Source organism: Xenopus laevis, chromosome 9_10L (genome assembly GCF_017654675.1).
Source record: "Xenopus laevis strain J_2021 chromosome 9_10L, Xenopus_laevis_v10.1, whole genome shotgun sequence".
NCBI classification, from domain to species: domain Eukaryota; kingdom Metazoa; phylum Chordata; class Amphibia; order Anura; family Pipidae; genus Xenopus; species Xenopus laevis.
Genome location: NC_054387.1, coordinates 13,266,004 through 13,288,950, shown reverse-complemented (window position 1 = coordinate 13,288,950; position 22,947 = coordinate 13,266,004). Strand labels below are relative to the sequence as shown.

The 22,947-nt window shown below is 41.5% G+C and overlaps 1 protein-coding gene across 1 annotated transcript in view; it reads left to right on the top strand.

Moving 5' to 3' along the window:
• The first annotated feature begins 9,257 nt into the window (after window positions 1-9,257).
• Window positions 9,258-22,947, top strand: part of LOC108700910 (formin-I) — a 65,053-nt gene continuing 51,363 nt past the window's right edge. Inside the window, exon 1 of the mRNA XM_018234949.2 lies at window positions 9,258-9,439. Within this exon, the coding sequence (XP_018090438.1) occupies window positions 9,407-9,439 (33 nt within the window). The 5' untranslated portion in view covers window positions 9,258-9,406. The remainder of the gene's footprint in view (window positions 9,440-22,947) is intronic.

The window sequence follows — 22,947 nt, the reverse complement described above, 5'->3', positions numbered from 1 at the left end:
AACATGTGCTATTTATGTAATGTTGCATTATTTACAGCTCCAATATAACACGTCTTATTAGGTTTTGATTCTTATTAATTTATTCCCTTTATTCTGTGTGTTTCTTAGATTATTCCACAGTAGGATGGAAACCTTTGGGACGTTGGGTTGCCACTAAGGATAAAGGTCAGACAAATTATGCAGTGATGGGCGAATAAATTAGCCAGGCGCAAATTTGCGGCAAATTTCTGGGGTTCGCTGCTGGCGAATAAAGTTGCGAAATTGCTGCGAAAATTCACCGGCGAATGGACGCTCGTCGGAAAAGTTGCTTGCGTCAAAACCGTTGCACGTCAACATTATTCAGACGACCATTGACTTTAACACCAGCGTCAAAATTGACGGCGAACGGCAGAATTGAATATTCGATGGTTTCCGAATTCCTATTATCCAGAATGCTCAGGGTTTCCCGGATAACGGATTTTCCTTTCTGAAATTTGGATCTTCATACCTTAAGTCTACTAAACAATCATATAAAAATATAACTTTGTTTTGTTTCCAATAAGGATTAATTATATCTTAGTTGGGATCAAGTACAAGCGACTGTTTTATTATTACACAGAAAAAGGAAATCATTTTTAAAATATGAATAGTGATGGGCGAATTTGCGCCGTTTCGAAAAATTCGCAAAACAACGCCGGTGTCTCGTTTTTGACGCCATTGCCCATTTTTTTGATGCCAGCGACCGTTTTTGGACGCCGGTGTCATTTTTTTTGACGCCGCCGAATTTTCGGCAGCGAATTTTCCCGGCTGTTTCGTGAATGTATTCGCCGGCGGCGAATCGCGCTAATTCGCCGCAAATTCGTGCCTGTTGAATTAATTCGCCCATCACTAAAAATGAATTATTTAGATAGAATAAAGTCTTTGGGATCAAGTACAATCTACTGTTTTAGTATTAGAGAGAAAAAGGAAATCATTTTTTTAAAAATTTGAAATATTTGGATAAAAACGGAGTCCATGGGAGATGGCCTTTCCGTAATTCAGAGTTTTCTGGATAATGGGTTTCGGGATAACCGATCTTATAACTGTACTCAAATTTTTTAAAAGGGATTTCCTTTTTCTCTGTAATAATTATTATATTAATCTGGATTATTTTAGTCTTCCAATTATATTTATTGCCATTTTGAATAGACAATAGGGGCAAAAAGCAGTAAAGCAATAGTTCACATATTTGTCAATTTCCATAATAACAGAAAAGAATTATTACCTAGTAATTAAAAATAATAAAACATCAAATATTAAATTTAACAAAATTCACCAAGGAAAAATAAAATGATATAAAACAAAAAAAAATAAGATCCGACCAAACAAACAAAATATTTACCAAATTAATGGACAAAATCATATCAATTAATCTTGGAACTACAATGAGTATATAGAGGAGTCTTTGTCAGAATTATACATAAATTTATCCATATAAACCTTATCCTCAGACTCCAGAATTTTAAAATAGGGAGACCAAAATCTGGATTATTTTAAATACAATGGAGTCTTCAGGAGACGGCCTTTTTTTTAATTCCGAGCTTTCTAGGGAACAGATCCCATACCTGTATAAGCAGAATGATCCATTCCTGCATGTCTGTTCCACACGTTTCCTATAGGTCAAAGTATTTTCTTATTGGGAATAAAAGAAATTTCTTTGGATGAGCACTAGTGATGGGTGAATAAATTCGCCATCGGCAAACCAATTCGAATTTCCACGTTTCGCCACCGGCAAACCGATTTCTTTAAACTCCCATGAAAATTCGCCGGCTTCAAAAAACAGTCAACACTATTCAGACGCCCATTGACTTAAACTCCAGCTTAAAAGTTACAGGGATCCTCTTGATATGGATATTTTGGGTAAGTGTAGAGTACCCTGCAGTCGTAGAGGGGCCCGGGGAACCCGGTCTTCGTCCTCTATAACTAACACCCCCCCAAAAGCTGGGAGTTGGCAGAGTCGAGAGTTGGCGGGAGCATGGGGATTGGACTGCACACACTCTAGTTACGCCACTGCTTTGGGTGTGATGGGGGAGACACATTAGATCAGCATTTAAAGAGATACCAAGACGTTCCCATAAAAACCTATACCCTGTCATGGGAATGGTAGGCTGCAAGAGCCCAGAACCAGGCCCAGACTGGCAATCTGAGGGTTCTGGCAAATGCCAGAGGGGCAGCTGTAAATTACCATAGACAGTCACTATTTATTGGGCTGGTGGGGGGCTGCTTGGGCCTCTGTGTGCCTGAAATGCCAGTTTGATTCCCAGTCCAGACCTGCCCAGAACCACTATCCAGGGTTAAAAAGGACACATTAAGGCCCTAAGTTGGTAAAACAATTAACTCTCTAGGGTAATACAGCATAGGGGCAGATTTACTAAAGGGCGAAGTGACTAACGTTAGCGAAACGTTAGTGTAACTTCGCTAGCGAAGGAAATAGACTCTAGCGGTAATTGGCTCCCTTATGCCTAGCAAAGTTGCTCTCTGGCTATTGGACGTAACTACGCAAATTCACTAAGATGCGGATTTAACTGAACGTTACCTGTTGCGCCAGACTTGCCTTCGCCACCTCAGACCAGATGAAGTGCAATAGAGTAGATAGGAGTTCCTCAAAAAATAGTTGAACATTTTTCTAAGTCCCAAAAAACGCTGGCGACTTTTCATTTTTCAGGGTGATAGGCTGCAAAAGATCGTACATTTTTCTGGGGTAACAGGCTTCCCCCCTACATTTCCTAACATATGGCACATAAACTATACACTGGGCTCATGTGTAGGGCAATATAACAACTTTATTTTCTTTTATTAAGGTTCCCTGGACTTGTGTAGTGTAATGTATTTGCTGCAACATAAACGTCCATTGTACTTTAACTTCCCACGTATGCAAATTAGGCAACGCTAGTGCAGCGTTTGGCCCCCGGACGCAACTTTGGATTTTAGTAAATTAAAATTCCTGGCAAATCTACGCCTGGCGAAGTGTTGCGACGTGAGCAAAGCCGCGCTGGTGAATTTTCAGAGGTTACTGAATTTGCCCCAATGTGTTCCCCGATTTTGCATTATAAATTGTGCAAGATTGTCCATACAGAAGGTGGGTATAATCTGGGGTATGGGGCACCCAATGCCTCCCCTTGTCCACCCCTCAAGAACTCTGTATTTCTACTGTATGTAGTTTCTTGCACCTTATTGGATGGAAGAGTGCAAAGTGCTATGTTTAAAGGGAATATAAACCCCCAAATTAAAATTTGCTGAATTTGCTTGTTGCAGACCCAGGTGACATTGGTATTAACCCCTTCCTGTCAGGGCATGCTAGTAGATAAAAAGGAGTTGTTGAATCAAGCATTCGCATGGTACGACCCAAAGGCAGAGGCTAGAGAAATATACACATGTCCTTAAATCCCTATTAGACAATTAGAAAGGGTAATGCGCCATCAATGATCCGGCTTCACAAATATCAAAGGCAAATCAAAAAGCTTTCCATTAACAGGCCGACACTAGAGCCAAATGGCACCTTCAAGTAGAAAAGCTCCAAACAGCGTATCATTATGTGTGATTAGCGGATACTGCCCCCTAATAAGGCTATTTTCTGTTTAGAGCCAATATGAAACACAAGCAAAGTGTATTATAATTGGAATTAACCCTGTAATGTTTACACATGCTGCATTTGTTCAGCTCATTAAATCTGGGGATTCGACACAATTCGTGATTTTAACTGCAATGAAGTTTCAATTTGCAATGAGCTATTTAATGAATATGATTTTCTTTTTAGAAGTTGAGCAGTTATTTGGCGCCATCTATTGGTAATAATACAGCATTTCTGTTCACTTCAAGAAATCTGTTATGTGTTATTTTTCTTTCTACAAAAGGGATGAAAGCAGAACAGACAGTAACCCTTCCAACACTTTCCTCTTGTCTCTGTCCTTATATATTAGGTACCTATCTAGTGCTACCAATCCCTATTTCTGTAGGTAAATGAGAGAGAGCAGACAGTAACCCTTCCAACACTTTCCTCTTGTCTCTCTCCTTATATATTAGGTACCTATCTAGTGCTACCAATCCCTATTTCTGTAGGGAAATGAGAGCAGAGCAGAGCAGACAGTAACCCTTCCATCACTTTCCCTTGTCTCTGTCCTTATATATTAGGCACCTATCTAGTGTTACCAATACCTATTTCTGTAGGGGAAAATACAAAAGAAGCCCCAGAGGGTTAGTTTAAGAAGAAGAAGGACTCTCCACTATAATATGTTTTCAAAAGCGCTTTATGGAAAGGTAGAGTATTGATTTAGTTTTAATAAAGTGCCGAGAGTTATTTAGAAACCAGTAGGGGGCAGTGTTACAACACACAAGATGTTTGTCTTGTAAAGTACATACTGTTCTTTTCTTATTTATAAAGAAATAATAAACACAACAAATTGGGACATTTAGGGTGTTGTCCATAAGCTGTACAGCCTTGTTCTAGAGACTTTTACATACAATATAAAGAGTAACTGCCATCTCATATTATTCATTGTACTTATTTAACTTTGTCAAAAGCTTTTGCCTGGTCCAAGGTCAAGAGATAATTTCCCCATGTTGCTCTTCTCTTATAATAAAGACTGGCCTGAAAATGATATGACCTTCCACAGTGCACTAAAAGCAGTAAAGTGAACGAAAATTAATTCTGTCAGTGTTAAGAAGGTCAATGGGCCTCCAATTCTCAACATGCCTCGAGTTCTTCCCCATTGAAAGCAGGATCGATGAAGAGTATCCCATAGATGGAGCAATACGACCCCCTCTCCAAACATTTATATTGAAGTCTTTAACAAGAATAGGAGCGAGTTTGTCTTTAAATCTGGGTTTTTTCTTTTGCTGTTTTGTCTACGGCTTGTCTCACCTCTTCCAGCGTTATTCCTGCTTTCAAAGGGGAACCGTCCAAATGATCAGAATTAAAACCTGGGGTCGCCTTTAAGAAAGCCTCAGTCTTTTCCCTAAAATAAATGTGGAGTACGCACTCAGATGAAGGCAATCTTCCATTAAATAGTTGAAGCAAAGTAAAAAGATTTATTGTGTCCTCCACCTTACGCGTTTCACGTTATGAACACTTAATCATAGTCACAGTCTTTTCCCTATCCAAAACTCTTTTCCTGAAAAGCTCAACATAGTAAGACTTTCAAAATCCCCTCATTTGACTCTTAAAAATGACCCTGAGAGTCGTAAAGACTACCCGCCAACTTTTTCTACCAAAGTTCTTATTGGTTGCTATGGGTTACTGCACCTGAGCAAACTTAGTGCCTTTTATTATGGGGAATTGACTTTAAGGAATCTGATAGGGTAATCCATCATTAGATCTTGTTTTGCTTCTGCCTAGCACCCCCCTTCATCTAAAATTTTGGGGTGCTTTCCACACCCTCCAAATCAAACACAATCTACTTTCCCTGGGACTCCCATTCCCCACCTCACTTAAAGGAGAACTAAACCCTACAAATGAATGTGAATAAAAATGCCTTATTTTGAACTTGAACTTATTGCACGAGGCTAAAGTTTCAGCTTGTCAATAGCAGCAATGATCCAGGACTTCAAACTTGTCACAGGGGGTCACCATCTTGGAAAGTGTCTGTGACACTCACATGCTCAGTGGGCTCTGATTGGCTGTTGAGAAGCTAAGCTTAGGGCTCGTCACTAATTATCCAGCAGAAAATGAGCTTCCCCTGTAATATAAGCTGATGCTACAGGTTTGCTGATTATTAAATTCTGATGCTAATTGCACTGGTTTCTGTGCTGCCATGTAGTAATTATCTGTATTAATTACTATTCAGCCTTATATTGTGACATTTCTATTCTATGTGTACTGTATATTGTGAGTGGGTCCCTAAGCTCAGTAAGTGACAGCAGCACAGAGCATGTGCCGTGAATCAGCAGAAAAGAAGATGGGGAGCTACTGGGGCATCTTTAGAGACACAGATCTTTACTGCTAAATGACTGTGGTTGCCTTGGGCTGGTACAGAAGCACAAAACATAATGTACAACATTTCTAGCTACTGCACTTATTTAATTAAGCTTTAGTTCTCCTTTAAACATTCCCTTTGCCCCCTCTCTCCTTCCTTATTTTCCTCCAGTAGCCTCTCCTCCTCCTCTTCATCTAGTCCCCTCGATCTTACCTTCTGGTAGAACAAACTTATTGTCTGTTGTTATCACCATTTTTGGGGGGTTGCTTTTCATTTTCACTTAAGATTTTTGACAAATGAAAATAGGATTCTCCTGAAAAAAATCCTCACAATCTGAAAAGTTTGCAGGGACAAAAATGTTCCCCAAGAAGAGCCTGGGAAAAACTCACAGACTGGAGCTCACACACCTACTCTCAGTATAGCTTATTGTGTGCCCAGAACATTCCTTCTCTGTATATTTGTATTTATACATATGGGAAGGAGGTGCCATATTGTTTCCATTAGACAGTACAGTATGAGGGTTTAGCTTATTGTGTGCCCAGAACATGCCTTCTCTGTGTATTTGTATTTATACATATGGGAAGGAGGTGCCATATTGTTTCCCTTAGACAGTACAGTATGAGGGTATAGCTTATTGTGTGCCCAGAACATTCCTTCTCTGTATATTTGTATTTATACATATGGGAAGAAGGTGCCATATTGTTTCCCTTAGACAGTACAGTATGAGGGTATAGCTTATTGTGTGCCCAGAACATTCCTTCTCTGTATATTTGTATTTATACATATGGGAAGGAGGTGCCATATTGTTTCCATTAGACAGTACAGTATGAGGGTTTAGCTTATTGTGTGCCCAGAACATGCCTTCTCTGTGTATTTGTATTTATACATATGGGAAGGAGGTGTCATATTGTTTCCCTTACACAGTACAGTATGAGGGTATAGCTTATTGTGTGCCCAGAACATGCCTTCTCTGTGTATTTGTATTTATACATATGGGAAGGAGGTGCCATATTGTTTCCCTTAGACAGTACAGTATGAGGGTATAGCTTATTGTGTGCCCAGAACATTCCTTCTCTGTATATTTGTATTTATACATATGGGAAGGAGGTGCCATATTGTTTCCATTAGACAGTACAGTATGAGGGTTTAGCTTATTGTGTGCCCAGAACATGCCTTCTCTGTGTATTTGTATTTATACATATGGGAAGGAGGTGCCATATTGTTTCCCTTAGACAGTACAGTATGAGGGTATAGCTTATTGTGTGCCCAGAACAATCCTTCTCTGTATATTTGTATTTATACATATGGGAAGAAGGTGCCATAATGTTTCCCTTAGACAGTACAGTATGAGGGTTTAGCTTATTGTGTGCCCAGAACATGCCTTCTCTGTGTATTTGTATTTATACATATGGGAAGGAGGTGCCATATTGTTTCCATTAGACAGTACAGTATGAGGGTTTAGCTTATTGTGTGCCCAGAACATGCCTTCTCTGTGTATTTGTATTTATACATATGGGAAGGAGGTGCCATATTGTTTCCCTTAGACAGTACAGTATGAGGGTATAGCTTATTGTGTGCCCAGAACAATCCTTCTCTGTATATTTGTATTTATACATATGGGAAGAAGGTGCCATATTGTTTCCCTTAGACAGTACAGTATGAGGGTTTAGCTTATTGTGTGCCCAGAACATGCCTTCTCTGTGTATTTGTATTTATACATATGGGAAGGAGGTGTCATATTGTTTCCCTTAGACAGTACAGTATAAGGGTATAGCTTATTGTGTGCCCAGAACATTCCTTCTCTGTATATTTGTATTTATACATATGGGAAGGAGGTGCCATATTGTTTCCCTTAGACAGTACAGTATGAGGGTATAGCTTATTGTGTGCCCAGAACATGCCTTCTCTGTATATTTGTATTTATACATATGGGAAGGAGGTGCCATATTGTTTCCCTTAGACAGTACAGTATGAGGGTATAGCTTATTGTGTGCCCAGAACATTCCTTCTCTGTATATTTGTATTTATACATATGGGAAGGAGGTGCCATATTGTTTCCCTTAGACAGTACAGTATAAGGGTATAGCTTATTGTGTGCCCAGAACATTCCTTGTCTGTATATTTGTATTTATACATATGGGAAGGAGGTGCCATATTGTTTCCCTTAGACAGTACAGTATGAGGGTATAGCTTATTGTGTGCCCAGAACATGCCTTCTCTGTATATTTGTATTTATACATATGGGAAGGAGGTGCCATATTGTTTCCCTTAGACAGTACAGTATGAGGGTATAGCTTATTGTGTGCCCAGAACATTCCTTCTCTGTATATTTGTATTTATACATATGGGAAGGAGGTGCCATATTGTTTCCCTTAGACAGTACAGTATAAGGGTATAGCTTATTGTGTGCCCAGAACATTCCTTGTCTGTATATTTGTATTTATACATATGGGAAGGAGGTGCCATATTGTTTCCGTTAGACAGATTTATAACACCAAGAAAAGTTAATAGCAAATGCTATTCTCTCTGTCACCACTAGAGGTCTCTCTATACACTCTGATGGTGCACATTATATTTATAGGCGGTTGCCAACAGCTTTACATTATCAACTTACTTTGTGCTGCAGGTTTTTAAAAAACTGACCCGCCTTCGCCTGAGGAGCAATACACATGGAAAATAATTAAAGAAAATTTAAAAAAATACATATGTAAATGAATGTATTATTTAAAGGGGAAATATACCTTCAATAAGAATACCACGCAAAGAACGCGGTAGTTACATGTTGCATGGGAAGACTACTGTTCTACTGTGTATGTCGGACTGGCCCCCTGCGATACCAGGAAAACTCCAGTGGGCCCAGGTGTCAGTGGTCCCTCATTCTGCTAAACATTTGGCCTATTTCATGGCTATTCCCTATTTCTATGAGAACAAAGAGGCTAAATAGATGGAATAATTGATTATATTATGTAAAGAAAAGGGACTAGGAGAATAGAAGCTGAGTGAGGAGAGGAAGAATAATAGTACTGAGGGTGAGCCCCAGGTCTAAGGTTTTTGGATGGGCCCCTGGTGTCCCAGTCCGACACACTGAATATTAGATTTTTATGGGCAGAGCAGTTATTTTCTATTGTCGAAATGTTATTAAGCAGACAAATACTGGCAGCTTCTGAAAATACACCTGCCCTTGCTTCTACCAAATCTATTCAATATCCACACGCCTGATTCGTTTTTGAAAGAATAAAAAAAAAGTAAACAAATGAAGAACAGAGACTGAGTTTCCAGTTCCCAACAGGTGTCGGCTACTGAGACTGAACAAAAAACGAGGAAGTGGTTTCTCCTCCGCACAAGGAAGTTGTACCTGCAGTAGAGACTGGGGCAGAGGGAGTTTGTTTGGGTCAGACATGCACCGAGCTCAGCCTCTGCTGGGGAGCGTAAGCCTTGGGATCTGTTGCTAAGGGATACACATAGAGAAACTGGTAATGGCTTGTACAAACCCCAGTTTGATTAAACAGGTAAGTTATTGTTATTATTATTATTCAGCGGGTTTTTTTTCTGTGAGGAGTAACATGAATATATTAGGTATTCTGTACTGTTCCTATGAATCAGCAGCCTTACACTTTCTCTGGGAATTTCCAACTGTAACTCACCTGTATAACTCAGCCTGCAGCCTTGTGCCTTTATATGGTCACAGAACAACCCCTCAGTGACTTCTAATATCCTTATCATTTACAGTAGGGGTTACATTATCCCTTATAATACATGAGTGATACTCAGAATTCCCTGTATAACTCAGCCTGCAGTCTTGTGTCTTTATATGGTCACAGAACCCCTCAGTGACTTCTAATATCCTTATCATTTACAGTAGGGGGTACATTATCCCTTATAATACATGAGTGATACTCGGAGTTCCCTGTATAACTCAGCCTGCAGCCTTGTGCCTTTATATGGTCACAGAACCCCTCAGTGACTTCTAATGTCCTTATCATTTACAGAAGGAGGTATATTATTCCTTATAATACATGGGTGATACTCAAGAGTTCCCTGTAAAACTCAGCCTGCAGCCTTGTGCCTTTATATGGTCACAGAACCCCTCAGTGACTTCTAATATCCTTATTATTTACAGTAGGGGGTACATTGTCCCTTATAATACTTGAGTGATAGTGACACAATTAGCAGGAGTCTGTTATAGGACATGGCAACAGCGTTAAAATACCAAGCATATAATGAAATAATTAAGGAGAGTTAGTTTAGTTTACCTTTAGAGGAGAATGACTGGTTGTGCAATTACAGAAGAGGTTTAGTTTGGCAGAGAACCGGCTCAGCATGCCTGCAGGCAGTAACACAGTAGGGCTCAGATTCTCTGTTGTTATTCTTTGCTCTGAAAATTCTTGTAACCACTTCATGATATAAAGGGATATGAGAGTTCTTCATATTTAGGTGTATTTTCCCTTCACGGATTCAGTTATACTACAGTATGTATGCCCCCCCCTAGCCAAAATCATTTTATGTTTAATTAATATGCAGGAAAATTATCCAATCAGAATCTTTCCTCCTGGCACTTTATCTGTCCTTCCTGTAACAAACCTGCACAAACTGCACAGCAATCTCGCTGTGTTATTTAATCCTATTGTATCTACAATAGTTCTATGGAAATATTATGCTGCAGTCACTGTACACAAACACTGGCATGTGAATATACTGACTCTTTGTCTCATGCCCAGAACTGCATTATTCCCTCTATAAACATCAATACTTCCTCCTAGCAAGCACATCAGAAACACTAACGTGTTTGTTTCATTGGGTTTAGTATTTTAAAGCAGAAAATGTGTAAAGGGTAACCACCCCCATTACCCCATTATGTAATATAATGGATAATGTACCCCCTACTGTAAATGATAAGGATATTCGAAGTCACCGAGGGGTTCTGTGACCATATAAAGGCACAAGGCTGCAGGCTGAGTTATACAGGGAACTCTGAGTATCCCTCATGTATTATTAGGGACAATGTACCCCCTACAGTAAATTATAAGGATATTAGAAGTCACTGAGGGGTTCTATGGCCATATAAAGGCACAAGGATACAGGCTGAGTTATACAGGGGTCTCTGAGTATCACTCATGTATAATAAGGGATAATGTACCCCCTACTGTAAATTATAAGGATATTAGAAGTCACTGAGGGATTGTTCTGTGACCATATAAAGGCACAAGGCTTCAAGCTGAGCTATACAGTGATCTCTGAGTATCACTCGTGTATTATAAAGGATAATGTACCCCCTACTGTAAATGATAAGGATATTAGAAGTCACTGAGGGTTTCTGTGACCATATAAAGGCACAAGGCTTCAAGCTGAGCTATACAGTGATCTCTGAGTATCACTCGTGTATTATGAGGGATAATGTCCCCCCTACTGTAAATGATAAGGATATTAGAAGTTACTGAGAGGTTCTGTGACCATATAAAGGCACAAGGCTGCAGGCTGAGTTATACAGGGAACTCTGAGTATCATTCATGTATTATAAGGGATAATGTCCCCCCTACTGTAAATGATAAGGATATTAGAAGTCACTGAGGGGTTCTGTGACCATATAAAGGTACAAGGCTGCAGGCTGAGTTATACAGGGAACTCTGAGTATCACTCATTTACTATAAGGGAAAATGCATCCCCACTATAAATAATTAATGAATAGTATATTTAGTATATTACTATTATGTATATTAGAAGTCACTAACTAGAACTATAGACCAGTATCAGCTGGTGGCTAGTAGCGGATATAGATAGTGGTGATGGTGTGATTCGTACGCTTGCATTCATCCTACTGATACAATGTGATTTAATGAGTAAGAAAACATTGCTTTACATTCAGGCGATTACGCTATAGTGTTTGGGGATTGTATCCCACCTTGTGCTTATGTGCCTCTAGCAGGAGGGAGTGTTTTAATCATTGGCGAGTGAATTGTTTCACAGAGAAATCAGGTTTTTATTATCACATAATTGGCCTTGAAAAGTACATATTATTTCTGGCAGGTAGCGTCAAGAAAAAGGAAATATACGGCTTCTCAGAGGCTGCCTGTGCCAAGATCAGATGCTGTAGAAGGAAGTGTAAAGGGAAAAATAGGAACTAAGTGATAAAGCTTATCTGTCGTTATCTGGGAATCAGTAGGAAGATAACCATGACTGGTTGTGTGTACTCATTGAGTTTAAAAGGGACAGTACACCTAAAGCTGCCCATAGACGCAAAGATCCGATCGATTGAATCCTCGAACGATCGGACTTCCCCATCTCCCGACCTGCCACTAACCATTCAGTTAAGTAGTAAAAGAACAGATCAGCCGATGTTCTGCCCCTGACAGCAATCGTACGAAAGTTATGTCCAACCAAAGCTGGTGACAGTCTCCCTCTGAAAATCGTACGATCGGCAATACATGCAGAGATATTATCAGCAGCCGACAGAAATTTTCTAACCTGTCCGATCGACCAAAGGACCGATCTCCGTGGGATGCAAAATGTTGGGACTCTCCACACACAGTCCGAAAATCATACGAATCCTCGATCTTTGCGACTATGGCCAGCTTTACATTCGAATTCTCCCATTAACCCTTTCATGTGCCACGTCCTTTTGATCTGTCTGCATCTCAGCACAAATGAACGGGAAACTTAGAACCATAGACATGTACTTAGTTTTGGAAAAGCTTAACATTCTCCTGGAGCATCAGACTTGGGCCTTAGGGCCAGGGCCAGATTTACATAGCGGGCAACCTTAAGCCCACTGCCGTTCATCGCCTCCCCTCCCCTTTATTCGGGCAAATTTTTGTCATTGGGACAGGAGCAATGGGTATTGGCACACAGGAAATGTAAAAAACTATTATATCTCTTGTGCACCCCCAGTGTTTCTGAAAAAATGTGGGTGTGGTTGAGCAGCATGCCACCCTAGGCCCGGGTCTTGGTGGACTTTCCTCAAATCCGGGCCTGCTTAGGGCCCCCCACACACCGCCGGGCCCCCAGGCCAGCCAGCCTTCCCTCCTCAGCGTGTACCTGGTTGAGTCCCTGATTTTCACTTTCAGGGTCCAGCACAGTGGGAGTATGGGTTGATGGGACCCATGAGGGCCAGACTGGGCCAGTGTCGGACTGGGGGGCCCAGGGCCCACCGGGACTGCTGTCCAGGGCCCCCCGCCCCCTTGCTGCTCCCTTCCTTGTGTTCCACGCCAGTGCGCATGCGCAGACTGTTCATTGCTGGCGCGCATGTGCAGACGGCATGGCGCTCCGTTTTTTTTTTCTTTTTTAAATATCACGATTGGTGGTTTGGCCCATGACGGGTTGGGGCCCACCAGGTTTTTTCCCAGTCTGACCCTGGGCCGGCGGGACACAGAGAAAAAACTCGGCTCTTGTGGGCCCTGCTGGCCCAGATCGGCACCCAGATCCTTGAATTTACAGCCCCTTCCGGCCTCGAACACATGAAAAACAGTGTGCGTCTGTGCACAAGAGCATGCACTCTGCAACCCATAAAACATAGTGCGTGCCTGCGCACAAACGCCTGGTGGGGATGCGCCGTGGCTGGGGGGGTCCAGAGGGGGCCCTGGACCTCCCAATCCGACCCTGACAATGTCTGTGGCCCACTGGGTTTTTTCCCGGTGTCCCGACGGTCCATTCCGACCCTGTCCTCTTTAAGAGAACAATTTGGAATGACTCTGCTATATAAATAATATAGTGTAGGATGCATGCAAGAGTACGGGGGCTATTGGGGGGGGGGTCTCCATAATAGAATCACACTGAATGAAGACAAATCATTGACAATAAAGCTAATGTACTCGGGAGCTGCAGTAATTCGACATAATCCATTTAATAGATCTGCCTCACAAATACCATTATGTCTGTGCAACAGAAACATACATTTAAATAAAGGGGGATTTTTTTCTCCCCCCCCCCCAGAAATCACATGAAATGACAAAACATCTGTAAAGAGACTCGCTCCCAGGGAGCCATTAATAGACAATTACTGTGCATGAATTACAATTCCGCTCTCCTACACAATAGCTGCATGTGCCGAGAGCCCCAATAAACGTTTGTGAGCCCGGCCTGCTTAGCATTCATACGGCTGTCAAGTCAAACACACATGCGATATATGTACAAGGTCTCCAACTGGGTCTGCTCTTGTGACCTTGCCTTTCTCTCTATTGCTGCATTTTAAAGTATTGCAGGCTTTTTGCCAAATCCCAAGAGTTGATTGGAGGGGATACAAATCTATAAATAAACAAAGTGATGGTAATTCTTATGGTGCATAAATAGTTTGGGGGATTGTAGTGGAAAGCGCCAGATTAATGACCTCTCAGGCACGGAAGTGAATATTTAAAGGGGTCTATTAGAGTGATACAAGATTGCTCTACTGTCTAAATCATGTCTTGTGTTCAATCCCCTTGCCTTACTTTTCTCTACAGTCTCCATTTTGCTCTGCTGTCTCTTGCATATACCTTGCATATTCACCCCCTTTCTTTAATATTGCATTCTTTTTTTTTTTTTTAACTGATTTTATTGGTTTACATAGCATGTTTAACAGTTCTTGGATGATATTATGTTCAATTACTAGTATATAGTAATCCTTGATGTAATAGTACATGCATTAAATAAAATAAACAAAAAGGAAATAAGTGTAAACATAATTAACATAATATTACAGTTTCATAAAATTAAGATTAAGTCCGAGCTAAATTTATAATCTTGACAGGCTGGATTTATTTACCGTAGGAAAGATGCCAAAAGTAATATTGCATTCTTGCCCTACTGTCCCCTTCTTGCCCTACTGTCTCAATCATGCCTTGCATTCACCCCCTTGCTTTACCATTGCCTTCTTGCTCCACTGTCTCTATCTTGCCCTACTGTCTCCATCTTGCTCTACTGTCCCCTTTTGTCTCCATTGTCCCCATCTTGCCCTACTGGTTCTATCTTATCTTGCCCTACTGTCTCCCATCTTGCTCTACTGTCCCCATTTTTCTCTATTGTCCCCATCTTGCCACTGTCTCTATCTTGCCCTACTGATTCTATCTTATCTTGCCCTACTGTCTCCATATTGCTCTACTGTCCCCATTTTTGTCTATTGTCTCCATCTTGCCCTACTCTCTCTATCTTGCCCTACTGTCCCCATCTTGCCCTACTCTCTCTATCCTGCCCTACTTTCCCCATCTTGCTCTACTGTCTCTATCTTGATCTACTGTCTCCATCTTGCCCTACTGTCTCAATCATGCTTTGCATTCACCCCCTTGCTTTACCATTGCCCTCTTGCTCTACTGTCTCTATCTTGCTCTACTGACTGTATCGTGCTCTACTTTCTCTATCTTATCTTGCCTCGATCTATATCATATATTGCCCTACTGTCTCCATCTTGCCCTACTGTCTTCTTCTTGCTCTACTGTCCCCATCTTGCTCTACTGTCTCCATCTTGCTCTACTGTCCCCATCTTGCTCTACTGTCTCCATCTTGCTCTACTGTCTCCATCTTGCCATACTGTCCCCATCTTGCTCTACTGTCCCCATCTTGCTCTGCTGTCCCCATTTTACCCTCCTCATCAGACTGGAGGATGAATAATGTGGAATTTCATGCTATAACAGACAAAACAGAAGAGCCGATCAAGGGAGAAGGAAAGAATGGCATGTCACTACTGCTCCCTTTGGCTTGTAGTGTGTGTATATGTCTCAGCGTGTGAAACAGCATAAGATCTTGAAATGTCAGATTCCACATTTTTTAGGATGGGGGGAGGAGCTGTGAGATTATGAAGGTAAAGGTAAGAAACAGACGTCAGTGTAGCTACGCCTGCCATATGAGCAATATACCTGTCAGCTTACACTTCCAAACAAATACTGGTCGTGGATTCTAGTTAACGAGCTGATGATCAACACCAAGGAACAAAGGAGGGGAAGTGAAACCGAGTATATCGGTCACCAATTGAACTTGCCTTTTGGGGCCAAGGTTCTATACTGAGTACCTGTCTTCCTAGGACATACTGTAGTTGATTAGCTTGGTTGGCATCTGACAAATTCGTCAGTTTCACTTCCATATCCTTCAGTAGCATGTGCACTAGAAACAAGGAATAAATCAGGTGTAAGTACACATGTTCATACTCTGCAATTGGTGCCAGTGCAACTGTGACTTGAGAAGACAGGTATAGGGGGAAGGTTCTTTTGGGGAAGAAGAATGTAACCATTCGGGGGGGGGGGTTCTGTGCTAAAGAGATAGGTCATCTTTAAGTTAACTTTTAGTATGTTATAGAATGGATAATTCTAAGCAACTTTTCAATTGGTTGTCAGTATTTTTTTTTCATAGTTTTTGAATTATTTGCATTCTTCTTCTGACTCTTTCCAACTTTCCAATGGGGGGTCACTGACCCCATCTAAAAGACAAATGCTCTGTAAGGCTACAAATGTATTATAATTGCTTCTTCTTTTTTAGCTCTTCTTTCTAAGAGCAGCTACTTGTTGTGGCTCCAAAATGGCAAAAAAAAAAAAATACCCTGTCATAGATAATACTGAGAATTGTCTCTGCTAATACACATGTAGGATCTATGGGAGGGTGTTTTTGGCATTTTAGGGCAGGGGCACACAGGCAGATTCAGGGAGATTTAGTCACCTGTCGACTAATCGCCTCTTCTTCGGGGCGACAATCTCCCTGAACTGCCTTCCTCTTGCCTTCCCTGCGCCAATGCACTTGGGCGCTTCGATTTCCGAAGTCCTCCAAAGTTTCCTTGTGAGGCAACTTCGGCCGACTTCGGAAATCCAAGCGCCGCGAGTGCCATTGTGCTGGCGTTTTCTCATTATAACAGGGGGGAGGCAGTTTGGGGAAATTGTCGCCACGCAGAAGAGGCGATTAGTCACCAGGCGACTACATCTCCCCGAATCTGCCTGTGTGCCCCTGCCCTTATAGCCACAACAAGTAGCTGCAACTAGTAGATCAGGAGCTGCTAGTAGCAGCTACTTGTAGTGGCTACAAAATGCCATGCCATAGCCAATACTGAGCATTGCCTCTGCTAAAAACACATATAGTGTCTTAGCAAAGTCAATTATCACTATTGTCTATTATTGTAGCAGTGACAAGTAAGTACTACTAGTAGCTCTGTCTGTCTTTACCCTTAGGGTCAGGGCACACGCTCATATTTGGGGATTTTAGTTGCCCGGCGATAAATTTCATCTTCTTCGGGCGACTAATCTCCATGACCTGCCTCACCTGCCAGCTAGAATGAAGAACGCTGGCAGGATAGCACTCTGAGCGCTTCATTTTTCGAAGTTGCCTCACGAGGAAGGTTGTCAAGGAAATTATTTATCTTGATCTACTGTCTCCGTCTTGCCCTACTGTCTCAATCATGCTTTGCATTCACCACCTTGCTTTACCATTGCCCTCTTGCTCTACTGACTCTATCTTGCTCTACTTTCTCTATCTTATCTTGCCTTGATCTATATCATATATTGCCCTACTGTCTCCATCTTGCCCTTCTGTCTCCATCTTGCTCTACTGTCCCCATCTTGCTCTACTGTCTCCATCTTGCCATACTGTCCCCATCTTGTTCTACTGTCCCCATCTTGCTCTGCTGTCCCCATTTTGCCCTCCTCATCAGACTGGAGGATGAATAATGTGGAATTTCATGCTATAACAGACAAAACAGGAGAGCCGATCAAGGGAGAAGGAAAGAATGGCATGTCACTACTGCTCCACTTGGCTTGTAGTGTGTATTTGTCTCAGCGTGTGAATGTCAGATTCCACATTTTTTTAGGATGGGGGGAGGAGCTGTGAGATCATGAAGGTCTCCATCTCCATCTACTGTCTCCATCTTGCTCTACTGTCCCCATCTTGCTCTACTGTCCCCATCTTGCTCTACTGTCTCCATCTTGCTCTACTGTCCCCATTTTTCTCTATTGTCTCCATCTTGCCGTACTGTCTCTATCTTGCCCTACTGTCTCTATCTTGCCCTACTGATTCTATCTTATCTTGCCCTACTGTCTTCATCTTGCTCTACTGTCCCCATTTTTCTCTATTGTCCCCATCTTGCCCTACTGTCTCTATCTTGCCCTACTGTCCCCATCTGTCCCCGATACGTCACATCCCCGCCTCCCACTACATGTCCCCACCTCCCTGCCCGGAGTTAGTCAGGAGGAAAGATGGCAACTTTAAAGGAAAACTATACCCCCAAAATAAATACTTAAGCAACAGATAGTTTATATCAAATTGAATGACATATTAAAGAATCTTACCAAACTGGAATATATATTTACATAAATATTGCCCTTTTACATCTCTTGCCTTGAACCACCATTTCGTGACTCTATCTGTGCTGCCTCAGAGATCACCTGACCAGAAATACTACAACACTAACTGTAACAGGAAGAAGTGAGGAAGCAAAAGGCAGAACTCTGTCTGTTAATTGGCTCATGTGACCTTACATGTGGTTTGTATGTGTGCACAGTGAATCTTACGATCTCAGGGGGCGGCCCTTATTTTTTTAAAATGGCAATTTTCTATTTATGATTACCCAATGGCACATACTACTAAAAAAGTATATTATTATGATAATTGTTCATTTACATGAAGCAGAGTTTTACACATGAGCTGTTTTACTCAGTATCTTTTAATAGAGACCTACATTGTTTGGGGGGTATAGTTTTCCTTTAAGTCTGAATTTATCTCAATATTTTCTGCTACAAACTCCGATCAAATCCGCTCTGGTTTTTTACTCTTATTTATTGTTAAATTAAATTTTTTCCGATTTTTCAACTGATTTTAACAATTTTTTCAGATTTTTCACCTGAAAACTCAGATTTCTTATACTTTTTGCCCAAAAACTCAAATAAACTTTGAGGTATTGCACGAAACACAGCGCACATCAAAAAATCATTGGGACTTCTCCCATTGACTTATATGCAACCTTGACAGGTCTGAGATGCCGGATTTTCTGATTCAGACTTTTCCATCCTCGGGGGTTTAATAAATTCAGAAAAATTCAAAACAATTCGTGATTTTTTAAAAAGTCTGATTTTATAAAAAAAAATATTTTCGTGATTTTTGCATTAGGAGTTCAGTAAATAACCCCTTAAGTGTTACATACATAATACATATTCCCTTTATTTCTTCTATGCCCCTTATCCTTGTGTCTTCTGGGGTCTTCCCAGTGTCGGACTGTCCCACCAGGATACCAGGAAAACTCCCAGTGTGCTCAAATATCAGTGGGCCCTCCTGCATCTAACCATTTGGCCTGTTTCATGGTCATTACCTACTTCTGTATGGGAATAGAGAGGCTAAATAGATAGAATAATAATCATAGAATAGAAAGAAACTTGAAGAATAGAGGTTGAGTGAGGTGAGGAAGAGGAGAAAAGGTTTGGAAAGTGTGCCCATGGACTAAGGTTTTCTGGTGTGCCCCTGGCATCCCTGTCCAACACTGGGTCTTCCTAAGACCTGTTGTAGGGCATTTCCTGCACATTATAAGGTACAACAGGTTTTAGGGTATTCCAGCATAATGATAGTTGAGGGATATCTCATCGGGGTTGTGAGTTCACACTTAGTGCCTGTTGCAGCTGTAACTAGCATGGCTGTTGACCTAAATCCAAACCATTGATGACCATACATTTGATTTTATTATTTGTATAAAAGGGGGACCTCTTGCAAAACAAATATGTGTGAATGAGAAGTATTTGCAGTATTCCTTCAAAGATATCATTAAGTGCGGACATTTGGTTACTTTAATTATGTGACTTTCATATGAGTTGCTGTAATAAACTGAAGATCTACCCGATATCTAAGGCTCTGCTTACCCACTGCTTTTTTTTTATTGTGTTACTGTTTATAGTATTATATTGATTTTCTCTGTCTCTCTTATTTTGTGTATGCGTGCCGTCGCTCCTACAAAAAGCATAAGGAAAAGTTAAATAACAATTGTTATTCTCATCTCATCTCAAACTTGGCTCGGAGACGGGCAAATAAAAGGAAAAGCTTTCTGCCAACTTCAGTTTGTACTCGGAGAAGTCAGCAGTCTGCAAGAGTACAAACACTCTCCCGGACTCGGGAACCTGAATCTCTCTGAAGGGTTTGAACGGTGGAAAGCATTTACAGGGCATGTGGTCAATATGATATAAAATATGAATTAAGGAATCCTTTCAGAACTGGTGTAGTGGATGGGAAGAAAAAAGCAGAAATCCATGCTTCCTCTGAGGATACTATGAAAATTCTGTACTCTATAGCAGAAAACTCCTTATTCATTGGAGTAGTTCTTGAAGCAGTTGCCCTCTATTGCTCAAAGGTTGCCAACCAATGCTCAAAGGTTGGAACACAATCTCCTAGTTGATCTTGAGTTGCTCATATCCATTAGATCACTTTTTGAAATGGCGGTGTTGCCAAACGAGCGGATCTCTCCCTGATATGCCCACCTTGAGGTGGGCAATATTGGGCTGATCCGATTATGGGCCCTAGGGCCCAACGATCAGGGCCGGATTTACATAGTGGGCGCCCCTAGGCCCACTACCGTTCGTCGCCCCTCTCCCCTCCAGGGGGACAGGAGCAATGGGGATTGGCATGGGAAATTTAAAAAATGGTTGCATCTCCAGCGCATCCCCAGTGTTTTTGAACCAATGTGGGTGTGGTTGGGCAGCATGCCGCCCCCTAAAATCCTGCCACCCTAGGCCCGGGCCTTGGTGGCCTTTCCACAAATCCGGGCCTGCCAACGATCGGATCCTAACGAATAGTAATGAGCTGTCAGATCGCGGGACCGCATCAACGAATAGATGCGGCCGCGATCCGACGGGATTTTTTGTCCCATCCGATCGAGATCTGGCCGACTTTCTCAATCGGGGAAGCCCCATGCAAGGGCCAATAAGCTGCCGACACGGTCGGCAGCTTTTATCGGCCCGTGTATGGCCACCTTTAGTCTAATGCAATGACATTTCATTTGAAGTGGTAGACTCCAACCCAATTAGTCAAATACATATTGTTTAAGAGTGAATAGCCCTGCTATAGGAGTTGTGTTACCCTCCAGAAGCTGTCTTCTTCAATCTATTATCAGTAGTAATTACCTTGGTAGGTCTCATAGAAAGGGGAAAGCAAAGAGCAAGTAGAAGGTGCAAAAAGATATTTGCTACTCATCAAAGTCACTGTAATGTTTCTTCTCCTACAGCCTATGAAGCACCAGTAGGTCCAAGATTTAGAGCATCTCTCTGTAGAACTCTACCGTACAGTAGGTATATACAGCAATGGCAGATTTTTGCTCTACAAATCACTTGGCAGAATTTACTTCTAAATAAAATCATTTTCTGAATCATTCTCTTGATTTTGAAGGAAATAATGTTGATGCTGCAATGTGAAAATAAATAAATGCTCTAGGACCCCCTTTTCTAACCTTGGGTCTCCAGATGTTTCTTGGTGAAGGTCCATGCATGGATGATGTTGCATGGATGGTGGTATCATTTGCTATATGAATGTTGCATAATTATGAATGTGCATCTGACAGTTATCATATTGATGGGGCTATTATAATTAGTATTATTAGTAGTATTATTATTAAGGGTGATGTCCTTCGCTTTTCCATATTTTGACCGAAGGTTAGGAAACAGGACCATAGGACAACTTTCTCCCTGTAGAAAATCTAACCATTAATTTGTGATGTGATTAGTTTTGCTGAGAAAATTACTACCGAAATAAGAATCAGTTGACTCAATTCTGTCATTCTTTGTCCTCGGAAATTATATTCTAATTCAGAATAATGTCAGTGTCCCGGGCTATTCATATTCTCCGGCTGAGAGTGAATTTGTCAGCAGGATCCTTTATTTTGTCAACAACCTTCTCAATGTTAGAGTCTCTAAGTGACTGCAAAATCCATAGGGAATAGTAATCAATGGGCAAAGTCAACCTCTTGTCATGTCAACCATTTCCCTCTAAAACAAGGCAGTTCATACAATATTTCTTATTTTGATCAACTAGCAATAATGTCACCACAAACATGCATTTTATACAACCCAGACTCTGCTTACAACCAAAGTATGCTGCCTAGAAAGACTTCACTATGCCAACCCTGCCTGCCAGTCATGCGGAGGGGGGTTGCAGCTTTAGTGGGGGCAGAGGAGGGTTGTGGCTTCAGTGGGGGGCCGTTGGGGATGTGCGGGCCCCTGAGGTGGCTGCGCTGGTGGGTCCCAAACCTCCAGTTGTGGCAGTGCCGAAAGCTTTGGGTTGGTGTTGGGTGGTTTAGGGATCTTCTTCCAGCTAGCACTATTAAAGGAGAACTAAACCCTAGAAATCCATATGGTTAAAAATGCCATATTTTATATACTGAACTTATTGCAAGAGGCTAAAGTTTCAGCTTGTCAATAGCAGCAATGATCCAGGACTTCAAACTTGTCACAGGGGGTCACCATCTTGGAAAGTGTCTGTGACACTCACATACTCAGTGGGCTCTGAGCAGCTGTTGAGAAGCTAAGCTTAGGGGTCGTCACTAATTATCCAGCAGAAAATGAGCTTCCCCTGTGATATAAGCTGATGCTAAAGGGCTGATTATTAAATTCTGATGCTAATTGCACTGGTTTCTAAGCTGCCATGTAGTTATTATCTGTATTAATTACTAATCAGCCTTATATTGTGACATTTCTATTCTATGTGTACTGTATATTGTGAGTGGGTCCCTAAGCTCAGTAAGTGACAGGCACAGAGCATGTGCAGTGAAACAGCAGAAAAGAAGATGGGGAGCTACTGGGGCATCTTTGGAGACGCAGATCTTTACTGCTAAATGGCTGCGGTTGCCTTGGGCTGGTACAGAAGCACAAAACATAATATACAACATTTCTAGCTACTTCTTTAGTTAAGCTTTAGTTGTCCTTTAAATTGTTTGCCCTCAGCCTATTTGAACCCCTATTTGAACATCCTAATCACACATGTGCCTATCTAACAACAAAAAATTCAGTCCCTCCCCCTTGTTCTAATATTTTCATCTGTCTCTATGGGGTAAATTTATCAAAGAGTGAAGTTCCGCCACTAGAGTGAAATTCCGCAGCTCTCAATT